Source organism: Eulemur rufifrons, chromosome 3 (genome assembly GCF_041146395.1).
Source record: "Eulemur rufifrons isolate Redbay chromosome 3, OSU_ERuf_1, whole genome shotgun sequence".
Lineage (NCBI taxonomy): Eukaryota > Metazoa > Chordata > Mammalia > Primates > Lemuridae > Eulemur > Eulemur rufifrons.
The window spans coordinates 16,509,320-16,523,297 of NC_090985.1; the positions used below are offsets into that span (position 1 = coordinate 16,509,320).

General features: G+C 33.1%; 1 protein-coding gene across 28 annotated transcripts in view; it reads left to right on the forward strand.

The window, feature by feature from the left end:
• MEF2A (myocyte enhancer factor 2A) overlaps positions 1-13,978 on the forward strand; it is a 130,014-nt gene that overhangs the window by 66,816 nt on the left and 49,220 nt on the right. For 19 of the 28 annotated variants that reach the window (XM_069466663.1, XM_069466659.1, XM_069466654.1 and 16 more), the window contains one exon: positions 7,514-7,717. The exons of the other annotated variants lie outside the window; for them this stretch is intronic. In XM_069466663.1, coding sequence (XP_069322764.1) covers positions 7,514-7,717 — 204 coding nt within the window. The remainder of the gene's footprint in view (positions 1-7,513; positions 7,718-13,978) is intronic. 28 annotated transcript variants of the gene reach the window in all.

Sequence of the window (13,978 nt, forward strand, 5' to 3'; positions counted from 1 at the left end):
ATATGGTAACTCCAAGTTTAACATTTTGAGAAATACCAGACTGCCAGAGCATCTGTGCCATTTTACATTCCACCACCAATGTATGAGGATTTCAATTTTTCCGTATTCTAGCCAATACTTGTTATTGTTTGCCTTTTTGATTATAGTCATACTAGTGAGTGTATGAACTGGTAGCTTGTGGTTTTGGTTTGCATTTCTCTGGTGGCTAATGATGTTGAACATCTTTCGGTGTGCTCATTGGACATTTGTATATATTCTTTGGAGAAATGTCCATTCACATCTTTTATGGCATCTTTAATTGTTTAATTATATCCTCTTAATTTTGAAAGCTATTTTTGGATATAGAATTCTAGGTTGGCATTTACATATTTACATTCTCTTAGTGCCTGGAAGCAGTTATCATCCAGTTTCCATTCATTTCTTTTGGTCCTTTCTTTTTTTTTTTTTAAATTTGTTTCTTTTGTTGCTTTTAAGACTTTTGCTTTTTCTTTGTTAGTAAGCACTTTTATTGTGATGGACTTACTAGGGGGTGGGGTGTGTCTTCAAATATTAATATTACTTGTACCCATTTTTTTCTTTTCTGCGATTCCAATTACATGTTACTTAGGCCTTTTAACCGTGCCCTATATATTTCTTACAATTCTTGTCCTCCTGTATTTTTTATTCTTTTTGTCTCTGTGGTTCAATTGGAATATTTTCTAATGACGTCTTTTCTAATAATTTGTTTTTAATTTCTAGTAATCTTTTCTCCTGCTTTTTAAAATTAGCTGTTAAAACAACCTAATAAGTTCTTAATTTCTCGCATTAGATTCTCAATTCTAGAATTTCTTTTTGATTTTTCTTTTTTATAGGATTTCAGTTCTTTGATGAAATGGCCCATTTTTTCATGTATTTTTTCCATGTTTTTCACTATTTTTTGAAAATACTAACCATAGTTATCTTTAAGTTCATGGTCTGCTAACTCCTATATCCAGGTTACTTGTGGGTCCATATCTGATCCTTTTTTCTCTCTGTTTTTGATTATGTTTAATATGATCCTACCTTTTGACATATCTAGTGGCTTATTAGCTGTCATTGTATATAAAAGATATTGTAGATGTTTCATATTATGTTACCTTCCATCAGAGATGGTTTACCCTTTTAACCATTGAAATTAGGTACTGAATTCTTAGACCAATTAAGGATTGGCTTGAGTGTAGACTAGATTGCAGTTTTGGTGAGGCTCCATCTTCTTTGGTTCCCTCTGTTCTTCACGAGCAGCCCTCTAAGGCTGTTCACTAGGCTGAGTCCTTTGGGCATTTCTTGAATTTAAAACCTCGCCTTCTCTGGGTAGGAAGATTATAGAAAACTCTACTATGCTTTTTTGAGGCTTTCTGCTTGTCTGTCTTTTTTCTTTCCCGCCTTCCCTATTTCCCTTCCTGTCCTACCTCTCACAGCCTCAGAATTTGGCACGTTTTGAGGAGACAACTGGCAGTGTGACCACTTCAATTTCTGCCCCTCCCTTCTCAGTGGTGTGTTGGTCCCCAGAGTCTTCAATTTTGTGTCTTCAACTCCCAGGATAAAAGCTATCTGTGTCTCAGCAGGAACCCACTGCCCAAAGGCTGGATTCTTAGTTTCTTTATTCTTAGATTCTTCGAGAATCACCAAATACCTGCAAGGAGAGAGTTGCTGCAGAACACCATTTTACCTCTTTAAGGTTCTCACCCCTCTAGAATCGTATCTCGAGTCTTTCCTGCTTCAGCCGCTTTCTTACATCTATAAACAGCTATTTGTTGTATTTCATTCTCCTTTTCTAGTTGGTTTCAGTGGGTCCTTTGGTCTTTCAATAACTAATTCCCTCTAACATAGAAGCAGATATCCTCCTACACTTAAAAAAAAAAAAAAATGAAAAAAAAAAATCTTTTTCCAAAGATAGAATTCAGAGAACAATACTTCAAAGACTATTATATTCATTATCCAGAAGTAGCATATGTCAGTTCTTACATATTTGCTACAGATATTTTTATTTTTAAGAGGGAAAAAAACAAAGATTTACTGACTTTCTCATTTTTCCTTGCCTCATTCTTCCTTCCTTCCCAAAGGTAATTGCTATCATGAATTTACTTTGTATTTTCTTTATATTTATATTTCAATAGATATTTAATATTGTTTCAACATGGTTTTAAAATTTTACATAATGGCATTATCATTTACACTTGCTTTTTCTCTCAGTGTCATGTTTTTGAGATCTGTCTAACTCTTACTCAGTACTAGCTATAGGATAAATATTCTTCATTCATTAATACTTATATCAACATTTATGTTGTTTCCAGCTTTTTACTGTTATAGGTGGTACTGTAGTATACATCTGTGGCCATGTCTCATTATAACATGGGTAAAAGTTTCTCTGTGATAAATATTTTCAGAAGAGGTTGCTGAGTTAAGTATATCCATCATCAGCTTTACTATGTTTTTCAAGTTGCTTTCCAAAGTGGTTATACCAGATACACTATAGTAATGTATGGGAATTCCTATTTCCCCATATACTTTGCCTGCCTTTCTTTCTGTCTTGTCTGCCTTTTGTTTCTCTCTCTCTTCTTTCTTTTTTCTCCCTTTTTTCGTTTTATTTTATATATTTTCTGGTCTTATAAAAGTGAACATAAATTATTTTTGTGGTTTGCCCATTTTCTGCTTGGTTGTTTATTTTATTTTTTTAGAGACAGAATTTCATATCTAATATTGCCCAGGCTTGTCTTGAACTCCTGGGCTGAAGTGATCCTATTGCCTCAGCCTCCCAAGTAGCTGAGACTACAGGTATCACCATACCCGGCTTGATCTTTTTTTTTTTTTTTCTCTTTAGAAGTTCTTTATATATTTTGGATATTAATTCTGTATGTGTTGTCTCTGTTTCAGGTAGTATCTTTTAGTTTTTACCAAAACATTTTGTAAACATTTTTATGACAGTGTTTTATAGTGGTTTACATTACCTTTACTGGTAGATTGTGAACACTTTAAAATGTGTTAAGGGAGCTCACAGTGGCTCACATCTGTAATCCCAGCACTTTGGGAGGCCAAGGCAGGAGGATCACTTGAGACTAGGAGTTTGAGACCAGCCTGGGTAACATAGTGAGACCCCTGTCTGTACAAGAAAAAAAAAAAAAAAAATAAGAATTAGCCGAGTGTGGTGGCATGCACCTGTAGTCCTAGCTACTTGGGAGACTGAGGCAGGAGGATCACTTGAGCCTAGGATTTTGAGGTCACAATGAGCTATGATTGTGCCATTGCTCTCTAGCCTGGTCAACAGAGTCAGACACTGTTTCTTAAAAAAAAAAGTGTTAAGGCTTGCTTTATTTTCTAAATCATGTTTGGTTTTTAAAATGTTCTAAGTGGACTTAAATATTAATAAATGTATATTCTTTAATTGTTGGCTGCACAATTCTTCATATCTTTTTTAAACCAATTTCATTGTGTGTTCACATTTTCTGTATTCTTTGTGATTTTTTGTTTGTTTTTTTGGTTCATTGAGACACATCAATAATTGCACTTACCCCAGTAGTGGATTAATCAATTTCTCTCTATACTTTATTAATTTAATACATATTGTTTTGTATATTTTGGGACTATTTCATTAGACTCATACATACTTAGAGTTGTTATACCTTCTTGGGGAATTTTGCAATACACATTGACTTTCTCTATCCTAAGTAAGGCATGTTTGTCTTGAGTCTACTTTACCTCACCTTTATATAGCTGCACGTTTCTTTTGGTTAGTATTTTCTTGGTAGGTGTAGTTCCCTACATTTACTTTCAATCTTACTATATCCTTATGTTTTAAGTATGTCTTTTATAGGTAGCATTTGGCTGGATTTTGTTTTTCTAATCCAGTTTGATATGTCTCTTACCAGTATAGTCAATTTTTTACTCCCTGTGGTCTTCTCTGTATTTGGACTAGTTTATACACCATCCTAGGTGAACATTTCAATGTGTTGAGGGCCCAGGTATCCAAAAAGTCATAGTTAAGCATATCACTCCTCATATCCTCAAAGAACTTCTCAGATTGCAACTTCACACTGAGCCCTTCTGGAAGAAAAACACTGGAAGAAGAGACTTTCTCTAGATGGTAATCCACTAACCTTAGAAGTTTAGAGTAAGAGTGATTGGGAATTACTGCCAGAGGTTAGTCAAACCCTAGCTGTTTGCCTTGACTCCTGTCCTCAGCAGAGCTTCTGTGCTGCCTTGATTTTATTCTGAAGGACATCTGTCTGCACCAGCATGGCTGCCAGTTCCTGTTGTGAGGTGGCAGGCATTGAGCATCCTAGGAAACAGAGGTGAGAAGCATAATGTGAACCCAAACAGTCCCACTGGCTGTTTTCTTCTCCAGGCTACAAGCCTCCACATCCCTGCCCCCATACATATTCTCACATAACATCTGGGGTTTCTCATAGTTTTCTCCATTATTCCTTAGAATTCATAATACCTTTAGTTGTCCCTAGATTAATTCTGGGGTAACTTACTTTCCCTGCCTTGGTGCACACAGTATTCTTTCTTTAACCTTGATATTCAATAACTTAACTAGGATATGTTATGAACTTGATTATTCCTTATCATTATTTGTAAGAGAATGGTGTAGCCTTTCAATGTTTTGTTTTATTTTTAATAAATAATTTTCCTTAGAAGATACTCAGTTTTTAATATCTTCATTATTTGTCAACCATACCCAACAACTTTTCTCTATTCATTTTATTTTGTTTTGATTCTTTGAATTTCCTTATTGTGGCTTTAATCTCTGTTATGATTTGATTTTTTTTTTCCTCTTCTGATTTTTTTCTGAGTTCTGTCAAGTTTTCAGGTCTTTCTGTTCTCTCTCACATTTTTGGCAATGATACTAGGTACAAACTAACAAAAATAGCTTTGACATTCTTATTTGTTTGTTTGTATATCCCTCAGCATTCTGTTTAAAACAGGGTCTCTACCAATTAATTCCCCATTTATTTCATGGGTTTCCCACACTTCTGAATCTTCTAGCACTAATCAGAGAATCTTTGGCTGGACCTTCCCAGGACTCTTACATCGCCATTTTTGTGAAGAACTCCTTATAAATTTTCTGAATCCACCTTCATTTTTATCTAAATTTCATCAGATTTGACAGATGAAAAATTCATGGCTTGGGGTTCTTTTTCCTTGAAAACCCAGTCTCTTTTTTATTCTTACGTATGTTACATATGTGTCAGTGTTTTTAGAGGGGTAGAGAAGAGCAAACATTACTTTATTCTTCCATTTTGAATTAAAAACTAAATTTTGTGATTTCTTTTGAACTTAATATAGAGAATTTACATCATTTGAATGTAATTAAAATCTTCAGTTTAAAAATAGTAATCGTCTTGGAATAGTAAAATTGAATATTGAATTGTAATTATGTAGTTAGTATTCTCTGGCCTAATTTTAGGTTAGGTTACCTGTGTCACATGGAATTTATGAACTGAAATGTGGCTGTATTACAATATTACTAATTAATGTACTAATTAAATGGCTTTTAGTGACTTTTACTTTTAGATATCTTGTAAAGCTAATGTCTGGAAGGAAAATGTCTGTATGACAGCTGAAAACTACTTTTGAATTGAAAACACTGAAATTTAGAGCCTGCTTCTTCGAACTGCTTTGTGACTGGTTACATATTTTGTTATCTAATCTTCTGGCCAGAATAATCATATTAAGTTATAGACAGTATCCTCTCATTCCTTCCCTATTGCTTTCCCCCCTTATATTCCATTTTCTTTTTGTTTGTTCCTAAAATCTGTTTATAAAAACAAATACTTCGACAGATGTTGCTATCTTTTACTTGTAATTTGTTTCACATTGAGAATTTTAAAGTATGAAATATAGGCCAGTATTCAAAGATAATTCATAAAAGGTGATTTGGATGTTTGGCATAATTTACATATGTATGTAAATTTACATATATAAAGCTATATATATATGTCATAAACAGACTAGATTGCATTGGCTAGTTAAATTTTCTCGTTAAATGAAGGTTTAAATTAAAAAAACCTTCTCTCAACCCTATTTTCACTGTTTACTTGCTAACAGAATGTTTGAGTGGTCGTGTAATATGTGGATTGTACTTTGTATACTAGAGAAATATAAAGGAAATATAAAGCTTTAAGAATATTAAATGCTAAGATATGTAGATGTTAAATGCATTTGGTATTACCATAAGGAACAAAACAGATACCTTGCCTAAATTAGTGTAAACTATTGAACTACTCTACTACCTTTTGATTTTATCATTCTACACAGAAAATGGAACCGATTGAAAAATGCATAAACCTCGTTTAATTGTACATGTGAAATGCATTTTCTTTGTTGCTTCTGTTTTATATATACCTTGTGTATATATTATACCTTTAATACAAGAGGATAGTAAATTAATTTTATGCCTGTGAAAAAAATTTGTGGTGGAAACAATTGCTTTCCATCATACTGGAGATGTTCTGCTTCTTCAGTAGCTACTGCAATTATTTATTCTAAGTCTAGGCCTATAGTTAGACAAAACTCAAAGAAAAGCATATGGTAGATATAGAAGGGGAAAGAGATTGCTGAACTTTATTTATGTTGTTTCATAATTCCCAAAGTTACTCAAAAGTACATTCTTATCAACTTCTTAAAAACCATTTTTAATAGACTTTATTTTTTAGAGCAGTTTTAGATTCATAGCGACATTGAACAGAACGTACAGAGTTCCTACGGTACCCTCTTTCCCTATCCCTTGTTAGAATCAGAGAGATCAAGGATAACTCTTATACCTCAAGGTGGGTTATTGGGTGGTATAATTTTATAGTTTGAGCTTTGAAATATCGGAAGTTTTTGAAGGGGAAGGAAGGAAAAATAGTTTGGAAGAGAGAATAGGGAACAAAAAGGACTTATCTTCTAGGATCTTGAGTATACAGGATGTAAATATTTAAAACAAGCCAAAAAATTTTGGTCTGTATTTGTGAGAGGACTTTAGGTAATAGGTTTCGCTTAGAGAAAGCAATAAAGAAGAATTTGAGGACTTTGGGGAATTTGCTGATCCTAGACTGTGAATTTCAGTGGGTGCAATAGAAGGGAATGAGAGGGAGAAGAAATATGAGTTAAATTAGTGGGTGTACTTAGTTGTTTAGGGATTAAAGTCTGGGTGATACTAGATTACCTGGGGTAGGATTTAAGGTCTGTGGTAACACTTTTAAGCTGAATAAGAAGGGACCATTGGTCAGCTGCTTCCTTTTCTGGTTCTTTGCCTTCGATAGTGGAGTGGCAACCAAAGATAAGGGAATACCTCCCCAGGAGACCACTCTTTCAGAGCCCTTGGATATAAGATAAATGTAGGACTGTAGCAAAATGGGGGAAGGTGAGGCTCATGTGGAACATGAGGCTACGAACCTTTTCCACCTTTGAAATCTGGCTCAGTATGAAAAGAAGCCTCATCTTCAGATAGCCTATATTCAAGTCTACTAATACTTTTAATAAAAATATACTTTTTTTTTTAATTGTTTAGGTCACTTTTACAAAGAGAAAGTTTGGATTAATGAAGAAAGCCTATGAACTTAGTGTGCTCTGTGACTGTGAAATAGCACTCATCATTTTCAACAGCTCTAACAAACTGTTTCAGTATGCCAGCACTGATATGGACAAAGTTCTTCTCAAGTATACAGAATATAATGAACCTCATGAAAGCAGAACCAACTCGGATATTGTTGAGGTAACACATATATCTAGTAATGTGTGAATTGCAAGAAAAACTTAAATCTTTCATTTAGTAACTGTAATTATCAGATGGATTTTGACATTTAAAACATAAATCAGGTATATATACTTTTTATCTTGGTTGTTTCTTAGAAGGGTCTAATATTGCCATATGATGATCTACTTGTGTTATAAGTATATTCTGTTGGTTCAAATGAAATAAACTAGGCTGTTTTACCATAGGCACCAGTATAATCTAACATTTCATCTATGATTACTTACTTTGAATGAGTTTTTAAGTTAATATTGTAAGAAACTATATCACTTTTAGACAGTATGGAGTTACAATTTTAATATGTCTTAATCATTTCATTATGTCGGTGACAACTTTAAACACTAATGAAAGGGAAAAAAATTATGTAAATAATATTTCTGTTTTTTTAATAGTGCTTTAGTTGGGGGAAAGGAGAAAGTCCTCATTTTCTTTGTTTATCTGTTGCCTATTTGGTATCTCTCTTAGTTCTTCCAACCTAAGTGAAAAAGAAAAGGAATCTTTTTTAGAATGATCTTCTTCTACTTAGAAATAGTGTTTTAAAAAGGAAAACCAGTGTGCTTCACCCTTTAATTCTTTTCTGCTTCAAAATCTTATAAAAGTAACTTTTCCATGTATATTTCTGATGATAGCATTTTAAATTAGCTTCATGGTTACTTTTGTCTTTTTTGTTTAGGTATAGAGATTTTGTTTCATTTTTGCTCAAAAGAAGGATTTTTAAAAATTATTTGTAAAATACATACTTTGGCTTAGTTTTATAATATTAGAAAAATACCTCATTAAATTAGGCATTTCCTTGGTAAAAGTGCTGAAACCATGTGAAGATGATGCTGAACTAATTAAAAGAATAAATTGAAGTCCCAATCTAGATTTTATTTCTAATTAAAATAAAGATAAAGATACTTTAACTATTTTATTGTATAGGAATCTAATTTATTTGCTTTTATAGATTATGTAATAGTTCAGAAAATGTATTTTAAATTTCCCTTATATTTCTCTGCCTTAGCTGTTCCTTTTGGACAGTGATTGATTTAGTTATTTAATACTACAAAAAAATAAAACTGCTACTTACATTTAAAAAAACCTTTTATTATTTTTTAGCCTTCAATCAATTATTTCAAATGAAAAGTAAAAATATAATTATAGCTAGGACTCATCTCTGCTGCTTGACTCGACAGTTTTAAGGGGCTCACTGCTGTAAGTCTCTCCTGAATTGTGTATGAAGCTTTTGATTTTGCTTTTTTTGATCACTTTGATTAGACTATATGGTTACATCTTTTGCCAGACCCCTTAATGCAATTGTGATTATGTCATTTGCAAATTGTTTGATCACATTATTTAGCATTTATGGTATATCTTACCACCTGTATGTAACATAAACTGTACAGCAGACCTTTTTCCTTGTTATATATCATGAATACATTTTGTATTGTAATTTTGTAAACTAGGGGATCATTCTAGTAAGCTTTCTAAGAGACTTAACTGAATTTCCTTGAGATAGAATGTCTCCCTCCTGTGATTAAAGTAGCTTCTTATTTTAAAAATCTGTATGCCTTCTCAAAAGCTCCACTGCCTTAAGTCAAAGAAATAAAGTTGACTTTGATAATGTCAACAAATAAGTATTCTAGCAAATTTCATTATAGAAGGCAGCCACTTTCTTAACCCTATCTACTGTGTTCTTTCATTGTGGGAGTTGTTCTTTGGCTCTGCAAGTTGAGGGTACTTTGCACAGCCTAAAGCTTACTTCCTTAGACAAAATGAAGAATATAGTATGATTTAATCCTCACAGAATTTTCAAACTACGTCAGTCTTCATCTCTGTTGTGGTCAGTAGTCAAAGTGTAAGAGAGTAAATCCCAAACATTTTTTAGCAGCCTCCTATATTACAATCTGCTTCAATACAAAGGAAAACTTTTGTAGCTATCAACTGGGATTTTGATATTTTCTTCTTGATTGCATTTCTTAGATATAAGCTAACATGAATCTTACTAATAGTTCTTTATGAAGTTCTAAATTATATAAATATAGTGGATAGAAGACACATTGGATTACAGGGATTAATTTGTTGTGATAGGATAAGTCATAAGGTTATTAATTCACATTTCTTGTATATTAATGTCTTACTGAGTTAACCTTCATTATAAAACAGTAGTTGTTAAACTTGTAGGATCGGCTTTCTGTCAAATATGAAGATGCTGCAACTATATTCTTACTAGTAGTGGATACATATATCTAAGTTCTTTTTACCAGTGACGGTGATGGCTTATATACTTATGCATCTACAAGAATTGTTCCATAACAATTTTTCCATAGCTAAGTTTACAGGATAACTGTAATGACAAATACTTATATAGGGCTTCCTATGGTCCAGACACTTTTCTAAGTGCTTTACAAGTCCCTCATTTAAGGATATTTTTATAGTACCATTACAAGTATTTTTCCCATTTTCATATAGTTTCCTTTGAAGCAGTTGTAGTGACAAGCAGCAAACTTTTTGGTGTCCATATACTCATTTGACAAAAATATTTGAGGGGCTTTTGTGTACCATAGGCTCTGCAAGGTGATACTATTTAGAGATTGCTAATTCAGACCATGAGAATATTCTTCCTATTCATATTTTTGGAAACCACTGAGATACACTTTTACCAACTAAAGATATTATGTATATGTAGACTTCTAAGAAATCGGTGATGAAGTTCTGGACTCCTTAGCCATCTCATGTGGTTGAGAACATCAGGAGTAAATGGAGGCATAAACAGGTACAAGTGATCTACTTTAGAGTGTCTCCTTACGTAATATGACCAGTAGTGACAGATACTGTGAAAACTTTGTGAACAACTTTCATAAGGCCTCTAACCTCCCTTGGCCTACTTCCTGAAAATCAGTGGGATTTTACTTTCCCTATACTGCTGAAATGTCCTTTGATGGAGTCTCAGGTATATTGACATGGAGTCTTCTGTAGATGTATTTCTGTTCTTTTGTATCCTGTACACAAGCCCTTTTGGGATGTACTGGGAAGAGAAGAATGGGTGTACTGTGCTGTTAACCACACCTGCAGTGTCTGTAGCACAAGGATGCACACGTATGATGTCTGTGGAGTTAGAGCTAGCATGCTTTCTGGGAGCACTATAAAATTCGTATATAGTACATTAAAGGTGATTAGTATTTGAATATTGTGATTATAAACAGAGGTAGACATGGTGCTCATATTTATCTACATTTCAGATTTCTTTAACCACATATTAGAAACCCATTTATCTTTGTTCATCCTCATTTTGTATTACCTATGTTTTAAAACTAGTTTCTTAAAATTTTAATCAATTTTTAAAATTTTGATTAGAATTGATAAATTTTAAAAATTATTTCTATATAGCTTGTTGTTTAAAAAATTAACAGCATATACATATTTTAAATTGCATTTAGGTATTTTAAATTAAGGTCTGCAATGTCTTTAAGAGATATGTACCTCCTTTCCTTCAGCGTAGAGGGAAAAAAAAGATATATATACCTCCTACATAAAGAAAGCTGAATTTATGAAAATGAAAACTTACGTATTAGGTAATTAGGGGATTGCTGTTAGGGTAAGCTTTATAAGCAACTTTATAACTCAATTACTTTAAATGAAGAGTTTCACTGCTGTGTTTTAAGTGACATCTTATTTGAAAATGTTTAAACACTGCCTTTTAGGAATATATTTCTTTAAAAAATGAGTCTTACTATTTTATTTCTCATATTTCATTAGGTGACATTCCACAAACAATATCATTAAAGATATACATTGTATTTTTTCATGTTATTATGCACTGATACAAAAATAGGTGGTAAATTTTTGTTTGGTCCTACAAAAAGTAGCTATTTAGTTTACATGTACAAAGAAAATGTTACCACTCCTAAGCACTGCATCTTTTCAGTAAATTAAGATTTAAAAATTATGAAGTATGTTATGTAATTTTATAAGAACATTAGCCATGTCTTAGAGTGTAAGAAACAGGAGATGAAAACCACCAGTACAAGCAGTTACCATTATTTAAACACTTGTATATATTTATAAATTGAACTTATACTAAATAAAAGCCTAGAACCAGTAGAGGCTTTGGGGTTGTGCATCAAAATAAAAACTATGCTAAAATGTAGGAAGTGAAGATTTTAATAGCTGCTATATAAGAAACCCCTGAGATTACTTTTGTATTAATGCTTTTTTCCTCTGATTTTATAGGAATACTTGAAAATTAAATATTCCTGCTTATAATATTTTAAAAATAGTTGGTAGCATTGGAGAACATTCAGTAAATTCCTTTATGTGGCAATTCAGATCTTTGTGCTGTCATTTAAGGATGTAAATACAGGGGCTGTGGCCATTTATCTCTCTTGTTCATATCTTTGGAACTGTTTCCAGAGACTGGTATTTTTTTCACCACAGGAATACTATAGTAGTTAAACAAAAAAATCCACTTGCATTGTTTCATTTGATCTTCACATCCAAGGTGACCTTTTTCAGAAATAGAAATTGGGACTCATGTTAAATAACTTGTCCAGAGTCATGTAACAATTTAGTGGCAAAAGCAGGATTAGAATCCTCTGACTTTATCCTCTCCCTTTGCTCCCTAGTGTGCTGAATCCATTGACGCTCTGGAACATTTAGTATAAATAGATAAGATTTTTATCTATATAACAATGATGTATAACATGTAGCAACCATGAATAAGTTTTCCTCAATAATGAACAGAAAATTAATGACAGTAATTGCAATAGGAATAATAGATAATATTTGTTAAGCATTTAGTATGGCCTGGTACTCTTCTAATGACTATTTGTATTACCTTACTGAATCTCTATTTTGGTCCCCATTTCACATCACGGTTGAGGCACAGTTATAAATGAAATACAATGGTGATAATTTGGGTTCTGAAGGAAGAGAAAATATGCTTTTTAAAGTCTTAATCATGCTGGCCTATTTTCAAATTACAAAGGAATTTGGAAATAATCAATGTGTTAAAGGAAGATAGGAAATCAATATAAGGTGCATCTGTCAATTATAAAATAAAAACAGATGATAGTAAAAAACGATCATGCCAGGAGTACGTTATTTAATGCAAGTTCTTGGGCTCCAGACCTGCTGAATCAGTACCTTTTAAGATGAGGCCTAAGCAATTGAATTAACTTGTCCTACCTACAGTTGTAGACTAAAAGCTTTGAGGTAACAGACAATCTCTTAGGAGTGGTTATCCAGCTTTTAAAATATTTTTATCCCCAAGAATATTTCATGAAATAATTTCAAGCAGTCAGCAAGCATAAATTATAATTTTTTAAACCTAAAAAGCAATTCAAAATAGTATGCCAGTATTGATGTGAATTGCAACTAGGGAACACATTTCTCATGGGTTACATTTCAATTTGTATTCTACATGGTTTTAAGAGCTTCTTTGAGGTTTAGCTTCCTTGAGAGGTGTGGTGAGTCTGGGTGGGAAATAGAATCTGATTTCCCAGGTGAGCAAAAAAGAAAGTTAAATGACTTTTGTCTCCTGAGAGATCATCTAGTGCTGACCTTACAGAATCGGAGATATGATTATGTTTAGATTTCCTGACAGTATTATAGTTTCCTCAAAGAGGCTTTTTGAGCCAATCATTTTTTTCTCCCCATGTTATAGATGAGAAATGGAATAGACAGGGAGTGTTTAAGAGGCTTGCCTAATGTTTTACAGGGCTGCAGTGGAGCGGCAGGGAAAGGGAAAATATAATGAGGCATCTGAAGACAAGACAAAGCTTCCCTTCACCTCCAGTCCCCTGCCCTGCTCTTTTATTCCTAACAGAGCCTGGAGCAGCAGGATGATGATTCACAGGGTGAGGCACACAATCCTCATGGCCCTCCTCCTCTTCCCACATGTCCTGCACCATCACCTCACGCAGCAATCACTAGAGCTCTTGCAATTTCAGTTTTACGATTTTTATTTTGCTATGTATTTGAGTATTACTTATACAATTATTGGTTTTCATTTATGTGCTTTTATAAGGAACTGTGTGCATCTCTGAGTGTGGTTTTCTTGTCTTGAGGTCATATGTTTATCCATCAGAGATTGATGTCATTGATATATAAGTGAGAGTTCATGGGAGAAAAAGGTGATATATCACTTTGTATACATAACTGACATTTATGTAATACATTTCTTGTAATTATTGATGAATATGTATGTGTCCTTTTTATGTCTGTAAGTGTCAGGGATTGAGT